The 25,924-nt window shown below is 45.1% G+C and overlaps 3 protein-coding genes across 3 annotated transcripts; 2 read left to right on the top strand and 1 right to left on the bottom strand.

Moving 5' to 3' along the window:
- Nucleotides 1-2,187: 2,187 nt before the first annotated feature.
- Nucleotides 2,188-7,847, bottom strand: MED19 (mediator complex subunit 19). Its single transcript, XM_079967709.1, has 5 exons — nt 7,466-7,847; nt 5,490-5,746; nt 4,262-4,358; nt 4,010-4,104; nt 2,188-3,854 (listed from the first exon to the last, which is right to left on the bottom strand). Exons 1-5 carry the CDS (start codon nt 7,686-7,688, stop codon nt 3,786-3,788), a joined length of 741 nt encoding a protein of 246 aa, XP_079823835.1. The 5' UTR covers nt 7,689-7,847; the 3' UTR covers nt 2,188-3,785.
- A 98-nt stretch (nt 7,848-7,945) lies between these two features.
- On the top strand, nt 7,946-18,339 carry TMX2 (thioredoxin related transmembrane protein 2). The gene is made up of 8 exons (XM_079967646.1): nt 7,946-8,274; nt 11,053-11,113; nt 11,921-12,034; nt 12,829-12,905; nt 14,712-14,818; nt 16,463-16,528; nt 16,948-17,077; nt 17,196-18,339. The coding sequence occupies exons 1-8, from the start codon at nt 8,086-8,088 to the stop codon at nt 17,337-17,339; spliced, it is 888 nt and encodes a 295-aa protein (XP_079823772.1). The 5' UTR covers nt 7,946-8,085; the 3' UTR covers nt 17,340-18,339.
- A 2,160-nt stretch (nt 18,340-20,499) lies between these two features.
- Nucleotides 20,500-25,335, top strand: SELENOH (selenoprotein H). The gene is made up of 5 exons (XM_079967768.1): nt 20,500-20,606; nt 21,436-21,588; nt 22,698-22,843; nt 24,414-24,542; nt 25,110-25,335. Exons 2-4 carry the CDS (start codon nt 21,440-21,442, stop codon nt 24,512-24,514), a joined length of 396 nt encoding a protein of 131 aa, XP_079823894.1. The 5' UTR covers nt 20,500-20,606; nt 21,436-21,439; the 3' UTR covers nt 24,515-24,542; nt 25,110-25,335.
- The last annotated feature ends 589 nt before the right edge of the window (nt 25,336-25,924 follow it).

Raw genomic sequence — 25,924 nt, 5'->3', positions numbered from 1 at the left:
GTTACAGGAGTCTGTCTGGCCGTTGTGTAAGAGACTTTATAAAGTTACCGTACTTTGGAACAAAAAAGATTTCAAAGGGAGGCTCCAGAATGATGTTGCCGAGTTGGAATTCATTTTCAGATCTGACACCCTAACTTACGTCTCAGTATAGTTAGGGAGTGCCTCTCTCACAGCTGTCCCACTTTCGGTGTTCCTGTTCTTGTTTTCGGCAGTTTGTTAATATTTGGGAAAGTTTGCACCTACTCTGCTAGGATTGCATTGCATTATAATGCTGCCTCCTCTTTTACATGTGAACCAAGGAAGCCGTTTTGTGCATTTTACAAAGTGGGCTCTGGCCCATGAAACCTTATGACACAATAACTATTATGTCTTTTAAAGTGCCACTATCCTTTTTTGTTAATGTGTGGTTTGCGCATTATTGGTGTGATGCATTTCTACGTACAGAGAAATATTGCACACCTTCCTGGTGCTACTAGTAGTTGATGGGTGTTTTCTCATTTCAAAACTGTTCCAGTGCAATGCTTTGGGTGTTAGTAAGATTGCCATACATCCAGAATTTCCCAGACATACTGGAATACCACATTTTCCAGCAGAAATTGGCCAAATGACTGGGAAAATCCAAACATATGGCAGCCCATGCTGGCAGTGCTCATTTTCCCTTAAAACTAAAGAAAGCTCAACAATTTTTCAGTCTGGATTTTCACTGTTTGAAATAGTGGCAACCCTATGGTTAGTCCTGCTTGTATTGTCTTGTGGCTGACATGGTGACTTCGTTCCTCTCAGGTGTGTCCACCTGTGCTGCCTATTTACGTTGTTCTAAAGAATATAGAAGCAGATTGTTCACACCAGTTTCTGTTACCTTCCACAATTCCCATTGATGCTGCCCAGTTCAGCCTGGATTTTTTTCTTAATACTAAAATGCTGCCTGTGGAGCTACTTGCATGGGAACACCCACCTGACACATAGGATGATCTGGGGTGGGGAATCTTTGGTCCTCCAGATGTTCTTGAACTACATTGCCCATCAACCCCAGTGAACATGGCCAATGGGTGCTGAAGTTCTCTAACATTCCAGGGGGGGGTAGGCTGAAGGCATGTTTCCCTTCCCTGAAACATATCCCCAGGGCTGCAGAGGAGATGACAGTATTTTTCTGATGGTTCTGGGTTGGGAACAGAAAGTATTCCTTACCTGTTCTTCAGGATGCAAAAATCACCAGTGACTTAGAGGAACAGGACCAGCCAGTTTTGCCCCACCTTTCCTACTAGCAATGGCTTTTAATTTAGATGCATGGGATAATTGGGGGTAGAGAGGAGTCGGGAGTGGAGTAGACTTTCATCCCTTCCCTTTATTATCATCAACTTTCTTTTGTAAGCACATGGAAGAGTAGCAAGCAAAGCATTATTATATGATCCCCATTTACTGCCTCGGCTCAGTTTTGCTCTCTATAGCAAAAGCGTGAAGAGGATGGTGATGGAATAAACAGCTCATACTGCTCTTCTGAAAGTAGAGAGCAAAGGAAATGGCAGTCAGATTGTTCAGGGGGCAGCAACGGGAGTGTACTGAAAATAGATCCAGGACCTAGTAATTTTGGTTACAAATGTCTTCAAGATGTAAGGGGAAGAGAATAAAAGAAACAATTTAACTGTCTGTCCAACCACCCTTCTCTCTTTTAATATTTATTAGCCTGGTATATCAGGAGGAGGATGATATACAGGTGGAGAACCCAACTCTCCTTCCTTTGGTACCCAGGCAGTGTAGTGTAATGATTATGGTGTCATAGTAGGGGAACCAAAAACTCACTCGGTGTTCTTAGGCCAGTCACACTCAGCCTAGCCTACAGGATAAAGTGGAGCAGAGGGAGGGCAGAAAGTACCGTATGTATGCTGTCTTGAGCTTCTTAGAGGGAAGTAGGACACAAAGATAAATAAATGAGACGAGTAGATTTTCATGATTTCTACTTTCTACCTTATCAACTGAATTGCTGCAATCGGTGAAAGACCTATGTATCTGAATGCATAACTAGGCCTACTTTACCAAAAAATCTATACTTTTCCACAAAAAGCCCTGGTTGTAAAGCAAGCTCCCCCATGGAGCAACATGAAGTCTGCACAAACTCCTACTTCATAGGAGTCCTTCGACATTAGGCAAGCCTTCTTGTGCAAGTAGACCAGCATAAGAGACAAGCAGTATAGAGCATATCACTAGAAAGCAATTTATTAATACTGTCAGCCAGAGCACCTGCATTTCATTTCCAAGTGACATCTATCATCTCTGTGAAAGGACTGATAAGGCGATCTGTGCAAGGATCTCTCAACTTTTTTTTATTTCATTAAAATTGGCAGGTGGGAGGTTTGGACTGGATCCACAGCACTGGGGGGGAAGGGTTAGCTGTTTCCATGATAAAAAGTCTCCCTGGAGCAGCTTATTCACTGGGGGTGGGACCCACATTTACCCCTTGAGGCAGAAAATTTATATTGGGGGAATCTGATTTTAAGAAGTTACAGGAACTCCAATCAGGGTCCTGACATTCTCATGTCCAGTTTGTCCCTAAGAGGTACTCTTGATCAAAGTGCAGTTCCACCCTCATTCTGATTTTTAAGCTCAGGAAAGAGATGTTTTTACTGTGGATGAAATTTCCCTTCCTATAGGAAAGAAGAAGCAGTTAAGACGGCAGGCTATTTCCAAGCACGTTCCTCTTGTCACTCCAAAGAATTTTGGTGCAGTTGATAGGGGCAGATTCATCACCATCTTTGTCTTTAAAAGTGGGACAGACTGGCCAGCAAGATGACTAGCTGACAGTTTAAGGAACCATTTCTACCAGGGTGCTCTGCTGAGGTAGTAATTCAGAAAAAAATCAGAAGAATAGGACAGAGGAAAACAATGGTTTCTATTTGTCCAGGTTCCTGATAGAGGCTTCCATCTGTTCACAGCTGAAGTCTGTTGCTGAAGATTCCACTTTCTCCCTTCTGCTGGCAAAGATTTAAATGATGTCACCTTTTTTTGTTTTCAAGTTTTATTTTTAAAGGGATTACATGTAGAGAAGCCTTTACCTGGTAAGTGAGCCCTTAGGGGGAAATATCACCATATACCCAGTTCTGTCCTTGGATTCACAGTATAGCTTCTTGACTTACATGCTTCCACAGTTAAAAGAAATTTGGTCAATGCTTTCGACTTAACTCTCTAGCTGATGATACTAAAGCAGGCCTACTTATCAGCATGGATCAACTCCGGGAAGGTAAAACCAACCTTGTCTTCTCTTTACTCCCACCTCACAGTTCTGCAGTTTCTCCCATTTTCCTATTTAGAAATAGCCCGATCACATTAGCTCTTTCTACTTAGGCAACTAACCCACTAGCCTTGGGCCAAACTTTACAAAAGAAAGCACTTTTAGAGTTTCTCCCTATCTATTCACAGTGCAGTTTCCAAGCCCATGATACGAGAGGAGGTTCCAGACCCTCCCAAGTGCTCCAACAAAGGTTTAACTAAATCACGAGGCAGACACATCCCAACTTAGTCAGGACCATTCTGTAAAAAGGAAAAAAAAGAAGAAAAAAACCCTCCCCGAGTTGACAGGGCTCCCATATAAAGACACCAGTCTGCATTGTGTCGCAGGCAAAGTCTGTGTTCCTTATAGAGAGATCAATGGAGTCCCGGAAGTTCCACTCAGTAGGGGTAAAGGAGAAGCAGGGGAAGTATATGAGTCTGTGGTGACTCCCCCATTATTGCTGTTCCTCCTTTTCTTGTCAAAGCTGTAGCACCTTCCAAGATAACTCCGTGGCAGGACTTTACCGGAGGCTGCTGCTGCTGCTGGCCTGAGAGCTGCCCACACCAGGGTGTTCAGGGCTATGCCGATTCTAAAGAAAAATAAAATGGACACACATGCAAGAATGAGAATGAAAGTTCTCAACAATAATGAAAGGGCAGGAGAAAAGGCCCCACATCTCAGTCAGTTCTCTGGCACCTGAGGGTACAATTACTTGAGCTGGTGGAAGCATTCTTCCCAACTTACTTTCTTTTTCTTCTTCTCCTTCTTCTTCCTTTTCCGCTCAGGGTCATCCTCTTTCTTCTTCTTTTTCTTCTTGTGGTCAGAATCTGAAGGAGTTTCTGCCAAGAAGAGAAAAGGAACTGAAGCAGGAACTTTGGACGAAGCAGGAATTGCGGTAGCTTAGGCCGCTAGACTGTGGAATGCTAAATTGGAGAGGAAGGGCAGGGGTTGGTGAAGGCAAATGCAACCACAGGGCCCAAGGAGGAAGCTTCTTACCTGGAGGGACAGGATCCTGCGTACGACTCTGCTTGTGTTTGTGCTTGTTTTTTTTCTTAGGTGGCTGGATGTGCATTAAGCGACACTGCTCTGGCAGCTGAAGCAGTGCAAAAGAAACAAAAGAGCATGTTAGTCCACTGAATACCACATCTGTTGTTCCAGTAAATAACCACAGGTGCAATAATTTGCAGGGAGGGGGTTGCTTGTTTCTTTGGTAACCTGGTCCCATCGTTATACCCCATCAAAACTTGCAAGAAAAGTTTCTACTATGTTCACTAAGCTTAGTACTTGGGTCTGTTATGAGCTCGGAGCTCCCTAGACTCCTTGGCAATCTACCCTTCACAGAATATGGCTAAAGATATACTCTGGAATTCACATATGAGTCACCCTTCCTCTTCATACCTGCTCTGCAAAAGAGAGCACTAAATTTGGCAGTACAGTGGTACCTCCGTTTACGAACTTAATACGTTCCGGAGGTCCGTCCTTAACCCAAAACCATTCTTAACCCGAGGTGCACTTTTGCTAATGGAGTCTCCCACTGCTGCCGCACCGTTGCCGCCACACAACTTTCACTCGCATCCCAGGGCAAAGTTCACTACCCAGAATACCTACTTCCGGGTTTTAGCGGAGCTTGTAATCCGAAGCGTTCATAAGGAGGGCAGTACGCAACCCGAGGTTCCACTGTACTTTTCTTTGTGACTCCTCCTGCCTGGGATCCCTCCCTAACTTCAGCCTACCTACTACTGCCTATTCCATCAAGGGAGATGGATCCCATTCTGCTGGACTCTTAGAAGTTTCTCCCAGTATTCATATTCTCCAGTGCACCCTAACATCCATTTCCAACTCTGGCATAATTTTTTTGTCATTCAGGTCATTATTTTCTTTTTCTTTTTCAATAATATTTATTACTTTTCCAACAATTTAAACACTACAAAAAGAAAAAAAGAACAATACAATACAATACAAAAACACCACATAACACTAACACATTAAACTAACAAAACAAAACAAAAACAGTTTAAAACACATCAAATAATTTCAGTATCTTATCTTTCATTCACTTATTTCCGCGACCTCCTCACACCTCCCTTTTTATATTCCACTTCTGTTAATTGTTTCAGCAATTCCTTTCCATCTTCCTCTGTTTTCTATCCTATAACTATCTTAGCACATTCTAACCGACAGTCAATATTTCCTTCTTCCCTTGCAGCCCCCACCTCTAACTTACCGGGCCTGCATGGAGACGAAAGCCTGTTAGCATGGTACCGGTGATAGGGTTGAACGAACTGCTGCAGATGGGAGGCTTCTCAATGAGAGAACGCAGGCTGCTGTTGTCATGTGAACCTGGCAAATCTATCATCCCTGGTAGGTCTGGCAGGAAGTTGCTGAGCTTCTCCTTCACCTTTTTGCCACAAAATTTGTTGTAGGCATGCTCCAGGTTGTAGTGGGTGATCAGGTTTGTGCTCCCTGTTAGTTCTGTAGTACCTGGCAAAGAACAAAGGACATGACAATAATGCCTATGTTTGGCTGTTGGGATTAACAGGACAAAGGCAGATAGAATCTGGCAAGCAAGTCCTTCAAATACAACACTACTTGCACCTGCAACTGACTTCTTTGTTGAGATGACAAGAGGACATGTCCAGCTTCATACACCCAAAATGCTTTTGGTGAAGCCAGATCAAGATAAAGCCTTGCTCTGCTTTCTGAAAATGTACTTCTCTTCTTGATAGGCTGAGGCATCCTGGGAAGAAATTAGGTCCCACTTATGCCATGGGAGGTTGCTTCAAGGTAATGGTTTGTAGGACCCTCGTCTGGTAGCAAAGCAATAGTTTGCACAAAACACTAAGCCGAATCACAGAATCATAGAGTTGGAAGAGACCACAAGGGCCATCGAGTTCAACCCCCTGCCAAGCAGGAAACACCATCAGAGCACTCCTGACATATGGTTGTCAAGCCTCTGCTTAAAGACCTCCAGAGAAGGAGACTCCACCACACTCCTTGGCAGCAAATTCCACTGTCAAACAGCTCTTACTGTCAGGAAGTTCTTCCTAATGTTTAGGTGGAATCTTCTTTCTTGTAGTTTGGAACCATTGCTCCGTGTCCGCTTCTCTGGAGCAGCAGAAAACAACTTTTCTCCCTCCTCTATGTGACATCCTTTTATATATTTGAACATGGCTATCATATCACCCCTTAACCTCCTCTTCTCCAGGCTAAACATGCCCAGCTCCCTTAGCTGTTCCTCATAAGGCATCGTTTCCAGGCCTTTGACCATTTTGGTTGCCCTCCTCTGGACACGTTCCAGTTTGTCAGTGTCCTTCTTGAACTGTGGTGCCCAGAACTGGACACAGTACTCCAGGTGAGGTCTGACCAGAGCAGAATACAGTGGCACTATTACTTCCCTTGATCTAGATGCTATACTCCTATTGATGCAGCCCAGAATTGCATTGGCTTTTTTAGCTGCCGCGTCACATGGTTGCTGTGCTTCTTCCTGAGTCCTGCTGATGCACTACTCAAGGTCAAGTTTGGCTATGCATGACATCCAAACTGGGCTCATGTTCTGTCTCTCCCGACAAGCCATGAGCTGTTTGTTGTTGATCACTCATAGTTTGGGGGAGACAACCATGACCCCCGAGTTGGCATGCAGTGCTGAGCCAAACCATGGTAGTGCAACAGCCACAGCCTTTGCTCTGGGAATGTTTGCTCTCATGTGCTTAGCCAGGTTTTGGCATAGTGTTACATGTTCACTGGGCCCTATTTGCTTATGGTATTTAGACAATCCTTTTCAGACGGACCTTCCATATACCGTAGATTAGTACAGCAAGCATCTATTAAAGCAGAAAAGACAAACGGGCTTGCCATGAAGTTAATAATGAACTTCAGCGGCTTCCGCCTCGGCAGCGTCAAATGCGGATGCACTGCATGACTCCGCCTCCCTGTTTTGATCCGGCACCTCATTGGCCCCCGGCAGCTGCCAGTCGAAATCCCACCACTACCTGCGCTTCCGCCAAGTCGTCAGCTTCGCCTGTTTGGGTCTAAGTTCCCACAGGAACAGGGAGGAGTGTCCATCAAGACGCAGCCGCGTACCTCTATTGGGCCATTCCCCCGAGGCACTTCGTTGGCATTGGCCAAGGATGCAAGGCCCGCCTCTACATTCCGGTAGGCTGAGTGGCCCCCCGAAGCCCGCCCCCTCCAACAGCCACTTACCTGGTAACTCGCGCATTAGGTAGAAGGGGCCGCTGGCGGCCGCCGTTTTCTCCCCGACGGGGGTCGCGGCAGGGACGGGAGGTGGCCCAGTCCCCGGTCCTCCGGGTTTCCCTGGTCCAAATCCCAGCGCGGCGGCTGTGGTAGGCGGAGGCGGTTCCGTCCCTCCGAAGAGAGCGGAGAAATTCTCCATCATCCCGGCGTGCCCCGCGCAATCTCCTCCCATTGGCTTCGCATCTTGGCTGTCCCCTCGGCTCGCCTTGTTTTCATTGGAGGGCGGTGAACCCTCCTCTTATGTGTGATTGGCTAACTCACCTGGAAACTGGGCCGCGTTCCGATTGTACGGTCCTCTGCTTTCTCATGACGTATTTTTAGATGGCTGCATGACGTCGGCAGCATGCGTCGAGAGGCGTCGAGAAAGCATTCCCCCTAGTTTGTATTCCGAATCCATCCCAGCGATTCTGCAGTCGGCCAATGATAGTGCGCGGTGTTGCTCTAAGCTCCGCCTTTCCGTTGATTGGCGTAGGCATTGACCAGCGAGCCCGAGCGGAGGAACGACGAGCGTGCGCCGCCGGCAGGCGCTAGAAGCTGTCGGCGCGGGGCTCGGTCAGGGTGAGGTGAAGATGGCGGTGCTTGCTCCGCTGCTGGCCCTGATCTACTCCGTGCCTGGGATCTGCCGGTGGTTGGCGCAGCCCTACTACCCGCTGTCGCTTCTGCTCTCGGCTGCCTTCCTGCTGGTGCGGAAGGTGCCGCCGTTATGCCACGGGCTGCCCACCCAGCGCGAGGACGGGAACCCCTGTGACTTCGACTGGGTGAGGAGGCCTTGCCCGGAGCCCCTTCTGACTGGCGCCCCCCTCACGCCCTCACGCCCTCTTTCCGCCATGGGGCTCATCCGGCCAACTGCCGGGAAGGGGACGTTTCTCCCCTTTGCCCAGAGAAGTCGAGATCTGCCGTTTGGCATCCTCCTCCCGGAGACTCTCGACTCTCCGACTGTCTTTCTTTTTTTTCTTTCCTTTTTTCTCTTTCTTTCTTTCTTTCTTTCTTTCTTTTCTTCCTGGGCGCCATCAACTGATAGCGCTGTTGTTGTTTTGATGGTTGGTAGTGGCCGTGCACTAGTGAAGGGTGACTAACTTGCGGCCCTCCAGATATTGTTTCTTTATTTATTGAATTTATATACCGCCGTGTACTCGGAGGTCTCAGAACAAAATCAAAATAGAAAACCACAAAATATATAATAAAAAACACAACCCAATACCCCCTCCCCAAATTGTTGGGCCCCAGTTCCCACCCTCTTTGGTTACTGGGCATGCTATTTGGGGTTGGTGGAAGTTAAGAGGCCAACCCGATCTGGAGGGCTGCAGACTAGTTGCTGCTTAGTATTTTATTAATCACCCACCCTACACTCGTAAGGTCCCAGTTTTTTAAATTTTTGTCAGAATGACACACACAAAGGCAAGACATGATAATAGTTTGTGTTTAATGTAATAAGCTCCTCCACCTCAGAAGAGGACCCCAAGCACAGGTGAATTTCTTCCCAACCTCTGATAGGAGTGACCTCCAGGAATATCTGCCGACTTTCACACTTAGTCTCCCTTTAAAGTAGTGGAGGCCTACTCTGTTCTCCGCTTCCCAATATGCTGGTATTTGTCTGGCTGTCCTGTTCAAATCTCAATGCTTATAATACCACCAGAGTGTTTGTTCGCATGACAAACAGCCCCTGGTTAGATAGTAAATTCAAAGTGGTTCCCACTCCCATTCTTCCTCTGCTTCTTCCTCCTACTATTGCTTACCATTTTCTGCCATTTCCTCAAATGGCTCCTGTGCTTGCACTGAACTGCACACAGAAGTTCAAAAGAGCTCATAAAGGTGTCTCTAAATTCTCAACATCTTATGATAGTTTTTTCATGCCTGGCAACTCTGCCAGAAAATTTCCATTTCATTTTGTGTTCCCCTTCTGTTGTAAGGCACATGTGTGCATAGCAACTCAGCAAATCAATAAGTCAAAATTCCTTTCCTGTTGCATCTTCTTTCGTATCTCCAGTCCAAACCTCAAAAGAAGCTGCTTTGAGTGTGGTAATCCATAGCACTTGTTCTCATGTCACACTGTGGAGTTTCCTGCCTGTATGAATTGATCATGTAGGAGAACGTAGTGATCACAAAACTAGTTTAGTTGTGGGATCCGGTCTATGGGCAGTCTTAAAGAGACATTTGGACAGACAGCTTTTGAATTCTTTAGATGTGATACATGTTTTAATCATATGGGTAGGAGTAAAGTATTAATTGGGTCATCTCTGGTTGTGTAATTCTGTGGGCATGACCGTAGGTTGGTCTGTAACAGGTAAGCAACAGGCTGAGAGGACTTCTGTTACCATTTGCAAGATTAGGGAAGTTTTTAATGTTTGATTCTATATTTAATATTCTGTTGGGAGCTGCCCAAAGTGGTTGGGGAAACCCAGCCAAATGGGTGGGGCATAAATAAAATTATTATTATTATTATTATTATTGGGACGCAGGTGGCGCTGTGGGTTAAAGCCTCAGCGCCTAGGGCTTGCCGATCGAAAGGTCGGCGGTTCGAATCCCTGCGGCGGGGTGCGCTCCCGCTGCTCGGTCCCAGCGCCTGCCAACCTAGCAGTTCGAAAGCACCTCCGGGTGCAAGTAGATAAATAGGGACCGCTTACCAGCGGGAAGGTAAACGGCGTTTCCGTGTGCGGCTCTTGGTCGCCAGAGCAGCGATGTCACGCTGGCCACGTGACCCGGAAGTGTCTCCGGACAGCTCTGGCCCCTGGCCTCTTAAGTGAGATGGGCGCACAACCCCAGAGTCTGTCAAGACTGGCCCGTACGGGCAGGGGTACCTTTACCTTTATTATTATTATTATTATTATTATTATTATTATTATTATTAACACCTCGCCATGTGTAGGTTGCCACTGTACTTGAGACCAATTCCTATATTAATGAATTGGCCCTAAAGTTTTCGTGTACCACTTAATGTAAATTGCCCTGCACATAAAGCAAAAACAATTTTTTCATGTGGTATTTTAAGTCTACAACAGTGATATATTGTGCTAGACACTAGTTTTTCAGATGTACCACACTGTATTTTGTTGTGTAAATGGCCACAAAAATTGTTTGGTTTTGCTGCAGCAAGATATCATGGCTATTCTTTTTGTATTTGCCTCATAAAACACTTTAACATTTGAGCAGGATGTTTATGCAAGATTGCACTAGCTGTTTTAGTGAAAAAATATTTCCACTGCAAATCATCCTTTACGTGGAGGTAGTTAACTGCATAATTTGTTTTTCATGTAACTAGAAAAAGGTAACATAGAGGACTTGCACGATTTACTAAATGTATAAAATAAGGGTGATCCTTGCATATGCCGTCACATAAAAGTCAGCTCTATTTTTATTTCATTGTGCACCTGCTTAGTTTGTGGTCCTGAAACTTCCAAGCAACTGTAAGCTTCCTTTGGAACTGGTAGTATGGCTAGCTAGTTGATGGATAAATGTGACATCTGCTCTAAGGATAGGCCAGCTGGTCCCTTTTCCCCACTGCTTGTACAACCACTTACTGCCATCTTTCTTTTTAGCGCGAGGTGGAGATTCTTATGTTCCTCAGTGCCATTGTGATGATGAAGAACCGCAGATCCAGTAAGTAATGCTTGTTCTTTATCTCTCTTTTTTTGGAGTAAAGCTTACAAATGATTCAGAAAAGAAAGATTTCACAGCTGGCTTTAACCTGTATCGAAATCTTATTTTCTTTAAAATCAGTATGGTCCAGTCAGTATGTTTTGGACAAATAGCTGGTACAGAATAGGATGTAAGTGGGATGAGGTTGTGCCAAAAATTCACACAGAAACAGAAAGCACCTAAATGATTTGAAAAGTTTTAAGATGAATAGCTGCTGCTGGGCCCATGTTCCTCTGCCACAATCGGTGCATTGTCCCTGTGCATTCCTGCTGTAGGAGTGGCTTCAAAAGGTGACCTGTCTGTTTCTTTTGTTTTCTGTTCCATAATACAAAGATATGGAGGCCAGCAGGGCAAAGCTTCCATGTGCCAAGACTTGGTGTATTATGGGTGAGATTAAGTGAAGGTCAATATGGAAGTGATAAGAATATAGCAGAGAACAGTGACCGCCTACGATGAAAGGATATGCAGAATGTGGGGTTTAGCTTGAAATGATATGGGAAGCAGGAAAATAACACACTTCTAGTACCGCTCGCAGGAAAAGCCACAGCAAATGCTGTAAAATACAAAACTGTACAGTTAGCCTAGGACAGCACTCGTTTGACAAGAAAACTACACTGTATGTGTGTATCTATCAATAGGCATTCTAAATATGTAATTGTCTTGCACAGAAAGCTTCCACAAATTTTTAAAAAGTTAAGCTTCAGTCAAAATTCCAGCTTGTTACTGGGCCTATCAGCCATAAGAATGTGCCTCTTTCTCTCTCTCAAGTTACTGTGGACCAGCATGTGGGAAACATCTTCATGTTCAGCAAAGTAGCCAATGTCATCCTTTTTTTCCGCCTTGACATCAGAATGGGACTACTCTACCTCACCCTCTGTATAGGTGAGTCATCCTAGTTATATCCTAGTTCTAGTTCTAGTTCTATCAATTGAGGAGGACTTGGACATCATAAATAATAGGACTTTAGATGCAAAATCCACCAGTTCTGCATTACCACATAATAAATATTTCATAATTCCTCTATTTTGGGGCATTATTCATGTTTATAGGGCAATGCCAACTTGCATTAAGTGGAAATAAGACTACCCCATGATTGCCATTTCTAACACTGCAGCTGGAACCTGCTGCCTGAATTCCATTTTCTTGAGCTATTGGAGGAGGGCTGTGGGCTGGAGGAATCTTCATTCCTGGCAAGAGGAGAATATAATCCAGGGAAGCTTTTGAGAATTCTGCCAATCTCAAAAGCAGGGAGGAACCACAGCTTTTGTAGAGCACCTACCTTGGAGAGCAACTGCTAGTCATTTTAATTCAATACTGTAGTAGGTGGACAAAAACTCTGGTCCCATATAAAGCAGCTTCCTAATCCCATCCCAGCATAGTGCTAAACCAGGGGTCAGCAAACTTTTTCAGCAGGGTGAGGTGGTCCACTGTCCCTCAGACCTTGTCGGGGGCCAGACTATATTTGGGGAGGGGGGAATGAACAAATTCCTATGCCCCACAAATAACCCAGAGATGCATTTTAAATAACAGGACACATTCTACTCATGTAAAAACACGCTGATTCCCGGACCGTCCGCGGGCCGGATTTAGAAGGCGGTTGGGCCGGATCCGGCCCCCAGGCCTTAGCTTGCCTACCAATGTGCTAGCTAAGCTGTGCTTGGTGTGTGCCTTTTCAGTGTTCCTGATGACCTGCAAGCCACCTCTGTACCTGGGTCCTGAATACATCAAATATTTCAGTGATAAAACAATAGATGTGAGTATTTTATTCTCTGCACTCTCATTTGTTCTTGTGGACTTGGATAAAATGGGTATAGCTTATTATTTTGGGTATAGTGTATTATATTATGCTGACTTCGTTTCTTTACAGTAAGAAAATGAACACAATAAAAACCCTTGTTAAAACAGAAATAGGCAGTGCTGGCTGAAAAGGAGACACTGCTTCAACAAGGTTCCATAGTGACCACCTTGGAAAATATGCTCCCCTCCTACTTTTGTCCCTGGATCTGGAACATTTATTCTCGGGCAAGTGGGTAGTCTGCAGCTCCTGGCTTTTCCTGGCAGCAGCAGTGACTGAACCAGCAGAGAGATGATGATGATAATAACTGTCCACTTCCCAGGCCGTAGATGGTCACTGTTGCTGCTCCAACTGTATGTTCTACCTTTTCTTTCTTGGAGCTCAAGGAGGCATATATTCTATACATTCACACACACACTTTGTTCTCATAACTACCTTCTGAGGTAGATTGGCCAGAGAGAAAGTATCTGGCCCAAGGTCCCTCAATGAGCTTCACTACTAAGTGCAGATCTTCCAGGTTCTACTTTGACACTTTATCTAACCATTGCACTGCATTAGTTCTGCTTAAAAAGGCCCCAAGTTTATTATTCTGTACCACTGTTTCCTCTTGCTGATTGTTTTTTTAAAAACGTTGCATGCAGTCTTACCGCCCTGTGAGCATTGTGGAAATTTTGTTTATAGATATGGAATATTAAATATTATTTAAAATATTTTATAGAAATGGTACATATTAACACGAGAACTGAGAGTATTGAGACCCATGAAGATCTGAACAAAGAGTGTCATTGGCAGTCTAAATTGATGTCGGTTAGTGGTGGTGGAATGGGACTGGTTCAGCCCAAATGAAAAAGCCTTGCCCTGAGCTCTGAAGTTCAGACAAAGGGAGCACTTTCCAGATAGTCTTAAACACAGAGAGAAGTGCAAGCATGAAGGTAACTGTTGGATGTAGCCTAGTACAGGCATGTCCAACAGGTAGATTGTGATCTACCGGTAGATCACTGGACGTCTGCGGTAGATCACTGGTAGATCATTGGCTCCCCCCAAAGAAGCTAAACAACTGTGGCTCCCCTAAAAAAAGTTCGACGTTTTACCTCCTCCCTGAAAAAACTCAACAACTTTGACCTGAACCCCCCAAAAGGGGGTCAATCACTGCCAATTTTTAACTCTGTGAGTAGATTGCAGTCTCTTGGGAGTTGGCCACCCCTGGCCTAGTATATGAACTATATTTGGAGCTACGCCATGATGGTTGTGTACTGCCTCCAATACTGAAGGTGGTTTGCATCTGAATCCTAGTTCCTAGGAAGCACAAGTAAGGAAAGTGCTGTTACACTCTGCCCGTGTGGGCTTCCCATAGGCATCTGGTTGGGCACTGTAAGAGAGGGTGCTGGACTGGCTGCTCGGATCCAGCAGGCTTCTACTGATAACCTCCTGTTCTTTGCCAGTGCCTCTCAACTCCTGGAACTCTATGGATTTGGATTGTGATTGCTGGTCCTCCTGTGCAGCAACTTTCCCCAACCTGGTGCCCTCCAGGTGTTATTAAGCTGTAACTCTTGTCATCCCTCCCCATTGGCCATGCTGGCTGGGGCTGATGGGAACTGGAATACAAACCATGTTGGAGGGCACCAGGTTAGAGAAGGGTTGATGGTTGTGTGATCCTGCCTCAGGATAGGGATTGTCCTTCTATATCCTTTCAACTCTATTGAAGTGTTGTATGTGGACATTTGAGGGATGTGCATTGTGTCAGCCTTGATCCGTCTTTTGCAGGAGGAACTAGAACGGGACAAGCGGGTAACCTGGATTGTGGAATTTTTTGCTAATTGGTCCAATGAGTGCCAGTCATTTGCTCCCATCTATGCAGACTTGTCTCTCAAGTGAGTGGTTTACTCTTTAATAAAGTATGGTGTCTTAGTGCAGGGGCAGGCAGACTTCAGCATATGTGATGCCTAAAGTGTGAAGCATACTTTACCTCCAGCACTCACCATTTTTGTTGTGCCGAAGGCTACAGAAAGGCATTGAGTCCAGTATGTTCCAGTGTAATAACTATTGGGCTAAGGTGAGTGTGTATTTTTATGCTGTGAACTGCCCTGAAATCTATGGATGAAAAGTGGCTTATTCTTATTCTTACATTTCTAAGATACAGTATTTCATTTGTTGGATGAACAAAGATAAACTCACCAGGTTATCCTGAATGCAGCCCCCGAAGTACTGCTGGCTTTTAAGAAAGAGTGTTACTATAGCCATGCAAGTTACGGTTTAAAAGAGGAAAATTTAGTATCTTCTAAAGCAAACTTTAGGGACGCAGGTGGCGCTGTGGGTTAAAGCCTCAGCGCCTAGGGCTTGCCGATCGAAAGGTCGGCGGTTCGAATCCCTGCGGCGGGGTGCGCTCCCGCTGCTCGGTCCCAGCGCCTGCCAACCTAGCAGTTCGAAAGCACCTCCGGGTGCAAGTAGATAAATAGGGACCGCTTACCAGCGGGAAGGTAAACGGCGTTTCCGTGTGCAGCTCTGGCTCTGGCTCTGGCCAGAGCAGCGATGTCACGCTGGCCACGTGACCCGGAAGTGTCTCCGGACAGCGCTGGCCCCTGGCCTCTTAAGTGAGATGGGCGCACAACCCCAGAGTCTGTCAAGACTGGCCCGTACAGGCAGGGGTACCTTTACCTTTACCTTTAAAGCAAACTTTAATGGGAAAGAACCTTAACAAATAGGGAATGTCCATGAATCCAGGCCCTTGTGGTTGCAGAAGGCAACCTTTCTATAGAATGACAATTTAAAATTGAAGAAAATTAGTTCCCAAGAGAGTTTACTTTATTTGTGGTTCCCGTTCTGAGGTTTGTGAGACCTAGTAGTTGAACTAATGGGAAATGGATGGTGGCAATTAGCTACTGGCAGTTTCTGGATAAAACACCATAGGAGATTCTGGTGACCCCACCAGACATTCAATTGAGGCAAATACCTCCCCCCACCCTTGTACTGAGGTACCAAAGTGAAGGATTACTCTTTAAGTGGCTCTTGGCAAGGGCCTGGCTGCCAATGGCTTTTTTTGAAGCAACCCATTGCTTCCAGCAATGACCAGTAGATGGCCTTAGTGTAGAAAGTGTTTTCATTTTTAGTCCCTGTAGAGTTGAGTTATACCTCAATGTTGTGGTTGCATAAGCAGGAAAAGGGTGCCTGTATAACTCAACACAGTAAAATCTAAAGCTTCCCAGTGCTTAATCAGAGGAGTAGTTCAAACTTGAGAGAAGGGAGAAAGCCCCTGGAATCAGCTTAAGGCTGTGCCTTCCGTGTTCTTTAATATTCTGTGTTATTGTCTGAAAGCACATGATGCCACAACCTTGGATGAAGCTGAGATCATCTAGGTTTGGTTAGTGTCTGGATGGGAAAGTGTCTGGGACACATATGTATGCTGCCTTGAGTTCCATGCAGGAAGAAAACAGGATGTGGCCATTAATGAAATAATAAGCATCTACTTTGTTTCATGGTGTTTCTTTCTCCATACTAACCATTGTGTGCCTCCCCAGATACAACTGCACTGGATTGAACTTTGGGAAGGTGGATGTGGGCCGCTACCCTGATGTGAGCACCAGGTGAGCTATTTGCTGTAGGAACCTTGGGAGAATGAGGAAGACCATAAGGCTAGGTGCGTGCTATGCAGCACCATGAAAACTTGTTTTGCATTAGCAGGGCAGTGTGGGAAGAGGAGATGCCGTGTTGTGAGTAATTCATATTAGAGTAATTCAAATCAGAAAATTTTCTGATTTCCTAGAGACATGTAATTAGCATGTTTATTTTACTTGAATTTAATAAACAAGGCTAAAAACTTAGGATCAGCTATGTTAACCTAATAATTATTTGTAGTTGGCATTCATTATGACTAATGAACCTGTGGAACAATATTTCCTGAAGGAAAAACAAAACACTAGAAAATTTCTTGGCCCATATCAATCTCTGGCTAGATGTTCCTTTTCTTATTCTCCCTGGACTCAAGCCCTTTGTCTCTTCACAGGTACAAAGTCAGTACATCTCCTCTCACTAAGCAGCTGCCCACACTAATCCTTTTCCAAGGTGGGAAGGAGGTGATGCGCCGGCCACAGATTGATAAAAAGGGACGAGCAGTCTCATGGAATTTTTCGGAGGTACACTCTTATCTGAAGTTTCATTTGTACGCTGTCAATATCAGATGTGCGCCTTTTATTTAGCTGGGGGTCAGTACAAGGTAACACAAAACAATGCTGATCTTTCTTTTTGCCACAGGAGAATGTGATTCGGGAATTCAACTTGAACGAGCTGTACCAGAGAGCCAAGAAAGTGTCTAAGCAGCCTGAGGTCCCAGAGGAGTCTCCAGAACAGCCTGCTGTCCCTGAGGTCCCCAATGGAGAGAGCAAGAAGGACAAATAGAGCCCAGAGGACTGGATTGTGTTCCTTTACTGTTTAGCTCCCCATTCCTCTTCCATTGCCATTCTGATCTCTCTCCTGGGACATCAGCCACAAGCTGCTTTCGCCCACAACGCTGGTGCTGGGAGATGATTGTACATGCCAGGGAGCTTCTATCTTCTGAGTGTAGTTGCCAGGGAGCTTCTATCCTCCTGGGCTCAGTGCCTCTCTGCTGGCAGCTACACATTTCGTTTGGACTTCCCCCATCCCCTGATCCTCCTTCCAGGAGTTGCTAGATGTAGTTTCAGCAAGATAAGATGTGGCCCCAACTCTATAGAAGCTAGAACCTGTTTCTGCATCTAGATGTGGGGCTGCAGGCTTCTCTGGCAATGAATAAGGGGAGGGGAGCAAGAACTCGGTGGACACTGTAAATGGGCAGGATGGGAGGAATCACCACTTTCGGTGGAATTGACTCCCTCCTGTCAAAGCTGTGACACCTCACTACTGTTTGAATTGGCTTTATGCAGGGTTGTATCTGTGGCTGAGAAGCTACAGGTATCATTGACCAGTTTTGACTACTTGCTACCCACTGCCCTCTACTGTACTGACAACAGAGCTTACGTGGTCTCTTCCCATAAGTTTTGGGCTTTAAAAGCCGATGGGTGGACACACAATGTTTCTTTGCTGAACTTGAAAGTGCTGCTGTGCCAGAGAGTAAGCAGCAGCCATGCAGTCCTTATGGATTTCCTGTTCTCCGCATCATCATCATCAGCTGCTTGCGTGGTGTAATATGCTGAGGGTGTGCAGTAAGAAGGGGGTCCCTTCTGCCCCCAAACTGGAGGAGTAGCAGCTTCTGCCGTCCAGAGTCATAATTGACAGGGTTCTTATAGCTGCTAACTCCATTTCCATCCCAGGGAGCTTGTTCGTGGATAGGAACAAGCTCCACTTCACTGTACTCATCCACCTTCACACTTCTGTTAATTGTCTTATACGGCTATCTCTAATAAACATACTTGGGAATGTCTTCTTCTGGGGCCTTCTTTTTGTTTCTGAGTTGGCATTTGCTTATTCTTATTCTTATTATTTATTAAATTTGTATACTGTCCCTTCATCCATAGATCTCAGGGCATTCTGTACTTTTTTTTTTAAAGGATGTTTCCTAGTGTCCAAGTAAATTTTGTTCACTGTTTAGGGCTCGACTCTTCTGTATGGGATGGGGGCTTTGCTACGCTATCCTTCTTGGTGCTCTCTACCAGGCTGTAGAAGTCAGCATGCTGGCTGAGTTGCTGGGAAGATCTTGGAAAACTCCAGCTAGGGTCTCCACCAGTTTTTAGATGGAGGAAGCATCAGTTTGAAGCTGGACTACAGTGGGGGGGGGGAGATTTAAGTCTTCCTCTTCTATTTTCCTTATTAAAATTCCCCCTCCTGAATAGCCAGCTGAGGCCAATCATATAGATAGGTGTATGTTTTCACCCTGGGGAAAACTGTCGGTGAGGCTGAATTAGGGGAAGGGTTAACACCCTGCATCATAGTACCAATCCAGACACCCCCCCACACACACACCTGCTTTTAAACCTTTAAAGAAAAAAGAAATTGTGTTTGAAGAATAACTGCCCTCAGCTTCCTCTGATCATCTGATGTGCTCACACATGCAAAGGCATTGCTTTTGTCTTCCCCAGACATGCAACTGTTCATAGGCTGGGCCAAAAAAGACACCACTGCCAAGCCAGATGTGAAAGGACAGTGTAGGCCACAGAGTGGCAGCACTATAATGGTAGCCCTGTAAGAAGGGAATAAAAAGGACCTTGCTTAGATCAGAATGCCAGCTTGTGCTTCTGAAGGGCATGCCTATATTGTTTCCTCCTAATTAAAGGCAGATGCAATCAGAGACAAAGATTTGAGAAATGGGAACAATTTGGAAAGCATGAAGTAGAAGGAAAAGTGAGGATAGGGATGCCATGCTGATCATCATTGGAATGACTTCTATAAACAGAGAAAGGAAAATAGCACAAACTTTGGGAACTATAAGCAGGCAGCTCAGTTTACAATGGAACTGCATAAGGTGGTTAGGGAGTAGTTCTGCTAGGTTAGATAATGAAACAAGTTGCCTAAAAGTAGTTGGGGGCTCCTAACTTAGGAGGTGGATGTGTCTTCCCACAGATATTTTATTAATCAAATGTGTATTCTGCCCTTCATCCAAAGATTACAGAGTGGTCACAACATAAAAATACAAAAGGTTCTGTGTTTGCTACAGTGCCATATGATGACTTGAGTGTGAATCATCTGTTCACAGCCATCACTGACAGCGCGAAATCACTTCCCATGGCTGCTTTCAACCAGATACTCCCATGTGAACAGTTGTGAGGGAGTACTGTGAATGTGTGGATCTGTCCTTTGCCTGCTGCCATGCCACAAGAGAGTACTGCATTAGAAGATAGGGAGAGTTTGGGGAATTTGGTTTTAAGAAACCCATTTTCTTTTAGGCAAAAGAGAGAGAGCTAAACAGCAAACCTCGGACAGAAGTTATTACAATACCTAGCTGATGCCTATTTACTAGAATATACAGCCAGCTTTATATGGTAATAGCGATGTGACTTCGAAACAGTGCAAAACAGTAGCGTTTATGACTCAACTTCCTGCGCCCTGCCACGCTCTTTATACCTTCAATTAGCATAACGGAATAGATAGGGGGGGCCCTCTATATTTAAAACTCATGCATAGGGATCATCCGCATTAAGTGATCTTTTGTAGAAGAACCAACCCAGCATGGTGCAGCGGATGTTTCCACTGCTTCATCGCATGAAAAGGAATCTGGTTGCCCACGATCAGTACTAAGCGGGGAATCGCAGCGAAATCCTAAACCAGCGACGCTACCTTAGAAGCCAGGATCGGGAGCGAGCCGGGATTGGCTGCTGCAGAACTTCGTCGCGATTTGCAGAGGGGCTTGTGTAAGTGGTAGCAACCACCTTGCAAAACCTCTTTGAACGGGGGGGGGGGACGGTTAAAAGTCCTGCGATTGCTATTCTTTCATCAAAACAAAAAATTTTGATAGCAAAGGCTGGCAGCCTCAGAGGGCGCCCCATTTGCTGAACTGGCCAGCTAGGAGACTGCTGCTTTGTGACTTTCCTGACTTTAGCGTTAATATTCCCGGGTCTCCCCTCCCATCATCGGCGCACGTGGTTGGTGCCGCAGTGTAATTTCCTTTGTCGTCCTCTTGCTGCGCGTGGGCTGGAGCGCCGTTTGCAAGAAAGAAGAAAGGCCCGGGGAAATTGCTCGCTTGTGCAACGGTAGGAGTCTCTATCCAGAATTTTTGCAATCTGGCTCTCTTATCACTTTTGTTTCGGTCTCTCCAACGATGGGATACGCTTCGTGCTGTTTGGCTTCATCCTGCCTGCCGCTCTGGTTAACTGCTGTTGCTTTTTCCTCCTCTAGTTGGATTTTTTTGGCGCCCTTTTTTTTGGGGGGGGGGTATATTTTTGCCGTTATCTTCGCTTCTTCGGGATAACCAGCTCTCCTAATACTTTTCTTTTAAATTTCAGTATTTATATGCCGCCCATTAACAGAAAAGTTCTCTGGGCGGTTTGCAAGTACGTACAGTAAAAGCTGCTTTTCACTTTCTCCCCACCCCACCCTGTGTAACTAACTAATTAAAAAGGTTTTTAAGAATATTGGTTTACAGGCTCGTATTCTCTTTGCTTGAAAGTGTGTAAACGTAAATCAACCTCCATAGATTTTCCTGTGTTTTGCAAGAGAATTGATAACCCAATTTCTAAATGCTTAAGACTTAAGCCTTTCTAGTGTCCTCCTTATGGCATTAGGATCTTTTACTTTGTCAGGATTGATACTATAATGTTCTTTGCAGAAAGGCTCAGTTTGCTTGTTTACTTACTTGCTTACTTGCATGCATGCATGCAGTATTTTGCATGCGGAAGATCTATCCTTCCCTTTGGACAATACTAAGCTAGATGCATCATAATCTGATTTGGTATAAGGCAGCAAAAGCAAACCAAAGGAGTTGCATCTTCTTGGCTGTTCCTCTTAGGAAGGCCGGCCACATGCATTGAGATGTGCGGGCGAGTGGGGCATTATTTTTCCTACCCTCCTGTGTTTTCTTTTGTAGTAGAATGGCCCCCAAAGGGAGGAAGAGGAAGGCAGAGGCACCTCGGGCCAAGACTGCAGCATCTGAAGGAGTGGAGATGAATGTTGCTGAGGAATCGCCCAAGAAACCGAAGAAGGATGAAGAATTGGGCTTTCGTGTGATCATTGAGCATTGGTGTGTACCTGCCCGTTACTTGCATCATCTGACTAAGAATGGTACCCCCATAGGTTGTTTCATGCATTTTGCTTTCTAGAAGGGATTCCTGGGTAGAGCTGGCTGCTGCCTGGGAGAAGAAATCTTGGGGTTGCACCCAGCACAATCCTAAAGTGAGCCAGTGTTGAATTTGCTCTGATAGTGGGTCCTTTTGCACAAGAAGTACAATAAGTGAACGACTTGCACCTGCAGATACAATTCCTAAGGACAGAAATAGTAATGGTAGTTTTGTGACATTTCATTCATGAGAGGCAGTTCCACCAGCAGACCTGTTGCCCAGCATTGAAAGAGAGAGTGAAAACTGCTAGCACACTGATGGTACTGGATGCGACCCTTAAGTATATTAATTATTTTAGTTTTAATTCATTAAATCTACATACATTTGCATCTGAGGGGAGAAATGGTTCCAAAAGAAAGAGACACCTTTTTTGCTTTTGTTTTAAATAATGTATGTGTAGAAGTATTATTTCCTCCTTTTTCTTTATCTGGGAGGAAATAACTCTCTTTAGGTGTTGTTTGCAATCTGTGGCTGTTTATTTATTTCTTTATAAGTAATTATTATATCACCCTTGAATCCAATTCCCTGGATGGTTTAAAAAAAAAAGAGTAAAACCATTCAAATGTTCATACAAAACTAAACGCCCTAAAATTATAAATGTGGTATGACTAAAATTGCATCTACAGATGCAAGTGACAATACAGTAGGCACCAAGCAAACTGGTATCAGAACTAGTATTAAAAGTTTAATTGGTCAGCAGATTTAATCACAGGTGGTTTTTATACACACACACACACACCAAATTTATAATTGATTATTTTTTAACTGAGTATTGCCACAGCTCTAGTAAGAACACATTTTTTGAACAGGAAATCTCATCCCTAAATGCTGCATCTCTCCTATGAAGTAGAAAACGGAATGGGAAGTTTGGGCTGAACTCTCTGAACACTGGTGGGGTTGTGCTTTCTTCCACGTAGTCAAACCATTCATTGCTTTGGGCCTGAATGGGTTCAACAGAGACTTTCAAATCACAGTTCAGGTGGTTCTCTGAAAGCTTTTCTTCATTCCACAGTAAAAGCTGACGAGTCTATGGGCGCAGTGCCAATGCAGTCAGCGAGGCACTGCACCAGACCTTTCCTGACATCGTGGTGATCGTGAACCCTGAGAAACCGCGCAGGAATAGCTTTGAGGTTGCTTTGTGGAAAGAAGATGGCACCAGTAAGTGCTTTCAAGGGAGGCTTTTCCGTGAGAGACAGTAGGGACCTTCCTGGAGTTGCCGTATCTATTTGGGGTTAGTGATACCCCAAATATAGCTTGGTAGAGAAACCTTCGGCAGTGAGTTCTTGGTGTAGTTTTTATCTGCCTAGAATATGTGTGACCGGATGTTCACAAATCCACTCACCAAGCCATAAGGGTGCCCCAAGTACAAAAAGCAATTAGGCTGCCTTGTGCTCTTCTCCATATCCCACTGCAAATCAGAAAACACTCTGTATCTCTCCCCAGCTGTGGTTTGTGCCATAGAATTTGGGGGTGGGGGATGGCTGTGTGACCATAAATAGTAGCTGTGGTTCCCTGTATGTACGCATCAGAATGTACATAACTAGAAATTTGAGGCTGAAACATCAGCAGCTGAACATCTTATTGCTGGGATCCCTAGTGTGACATCTGAGGGCACCACTTAGCACCAACCAAAATCCTCTGCTTCTCCTAATTTTTAATTAGTTTTAAATTTGAGGGTTGTGTTTTTTTTGTTAGGATGGGTTGCCTGTTTCGGGAGTGGGGTGAGGGGGTCAGATGTTTTATCTGTAGTCTTTGTCTGCTTAAGAATGTGTCTGATAATGTTGTAACTGTTTGGTGGCAGGATCTAATAATTGCCAGACCCCCCCACCCCAGGTGAAATGGTTATTTTCTGGTGCCTGTGTAAGTTTATTAGATTTGATGGATTCAGTAAATACTCCTCCAACCTTCAACAGTGACAGTACAGAGAGTGGGTGTGCTGGCATAAAAAGGAAACCAGATGTGGACAATCCATGCCCACCAGATGTTGCTGGGCTAAAATCCCATAATCCCAGACCATGGGCCAGAGTGGCTGAAGTCTTAACAACATCTGGAAGGCCACAGTTCCCCACCCCTGACTTACCTACTTCCAGGTCATTCTCTCTAGCGTATCAAAAAGCTGGGCTAGCTGAGGTTTCAACCAGATACCATAGCCATATTCTGAGGTTCCCCTTCCAGTTCTGTTGTGCTTTCTACCTGCTTATTTATCCCTTACTCCCCTTTGCTGCTGCAAGTCCAAGAAGCTAGTTGCTGCTGGAAGATGAGTGGGCAGGCAGTGCCAAGAGAGGTGGCTTGCACAACTTTCAGCACTATTAGCTGCTCCAGTTATCACCTGGAGCCTTGCTCACAGGGTTTCTCTGAACTGGAGCAGGACACTGGGCTGAATGTTTGGCAAGACCTATGTAGCAGCTCTTTGATCAAGCTTTAGCCCAGTGGTCCGGTAGATTCGGTTTCTCTTTCCACCACTCCACACACAAGCTCAGCTGTAGAACTGGCTCAACGTGTGAGATCTTGGGCAACTGGAGATGTAACTTGCTCAGCTACTGCTATGTCCAGTTATTTGTGAGAGCAACCAATAGTTTAATGAATGCACACAACCCTACCTACAAGCCAGCAGAGGGACATGACGTCTTGGCTACGTGCTTGTGGCTGACTGGAAGTAACACAATAGAAAAGCTGCTGGTGAGTTGTCTTCTATCTTTATTGATTTTGTCTTTATTGGGTTTTTTAGAGGTGGAGTTATGGAGCGGCCTCAAGAAAGGGCCACCACGGAAGCTCAAGTTTCCCGAACCAAACAAGGTGGTTGAAATGCTGAAGGGCAACCTAGAATAAAGCAAACAACTGGGCAGGATTACCAATGGTAGGTTTGTACAATGTAGCAGCCATATTTTCCGAGATCTGGTGGACATCAGTGCCTTATTGGACTGGCCTCACCACCACCACCACTCCAATTCCTGTGTAGTTTTAAATGATTACTGCCTGGAGCAAGAAATAGGACTAAAAGCTAGTCATTCTTTTGTGGTCTCTCTGTTGTTGTCTCCCCCTGGGTAGAGGATGAATTGGGAAGAAAGGCAAATTAACTGCTCCCATCATTAAGTCACATACTTCGAGGACTGCTCATCCATCCATCTGTCTTGTACACTATCACCTACAGCACAGGTTGGCAGGATGCAGCCACTGGCCTAATTACATATGGGTGTAGAGGTGGCAGCAAGGGAGGGGGAAAGGGTGCCCCCTCCCTTTCAGCTCTGGGAATCTTGGATCATAGCTGTGCTATCCATCTGTGCTGGCATCTCCTGAGAAAGGGAAGGGGGTGAAATCAAGAGCATACCCCCCACAGCTACTCAGCATAGTATATGAATGGTGTATTAGCTTGCTTTCTACTGAGCAAGATCTGTGGCTAGTGGCTGTCTGTCCTTGCATCTAGCACAGCCGATGAACACTTCGTCCTGTGTGAGAGGTGGAGCATCCATGATGGGATATGATTAAGTGGGGTAAATAATGAAACTCCAGTCGCATCTCTGAAGCTGCTGCCCCTCCTCCACGAAAGGAAGAACGTACCAGCTGCTTGTTTCCTGATCCCTTTACCGTTTTGCTTTGTTAAGTCATTTGGGGATGGTCAAATATTGTTTTTCAATAAAGCTTTAACTGTTGTCGTGCCTTATACTTTCTTAATTCTTATATATTTCTTAATTCTGTTCAGTTAGGACAGCATCTGGCTAGACAAACCTTAGTGCAGCATGTGCTACAGCTTCACTAAGGCCCCATCTACACTTCCACTTGTCCTGCTGTTTCCCCTGGAAAAAACCTGTCATCAATTGAGTTTTCTGCAGGTTGATGTTTGTTCCAATTTGGCACTAAACAGGTTTTCCTGGGGAAAGTGGTGGGGCAAACAGAACCGTGTTTAGAAAGTATGGGGTAAGCAATAAATGTGGACAAGCCCCTAAATAAAAGTGGTTCTTCTGGATCCTGTGCAGTTGCCCTTCAGTAGTGAAGCCCTTATCTTTCCTTAAGCAGCATAAAAATCAGTGTGGCATGTCTTAGGTGTTGGAAGCTAGGAGGACTTGCCACTGCTATCACAATCCTGTGCAACTGCACAGGGTTTTTGCAAACCTACCGGTACCTTAACATTCAGTATGCTTTATTATCTCATTCATTAACTGCAAAAAGGATGTCATTTGTAAATCTCTGGAGCCCTTTCTTTCCATTTTGTTCTAGCCTGAAAGCACCAAATCTGGTGTC

This window comes from Podarcis cretensis, assembly GCF_951804945.1.
Source record: "Podarcis cretensis genome assembly, chromosome: 1".
In the NCBI taxonomy this organism is placed as follows: domain Eukaryota; kingdom Metazoa; phylum Chordata; class Lepidosauria; order Squamata; family Lacertidae; genus Podarcis; species Podarcis cretensis.
The sequence above is the reverse complement of the archived record's forward strand: the minus strand, read 5'-3'. Positions and strand labels throughout refer to the sequence as shown.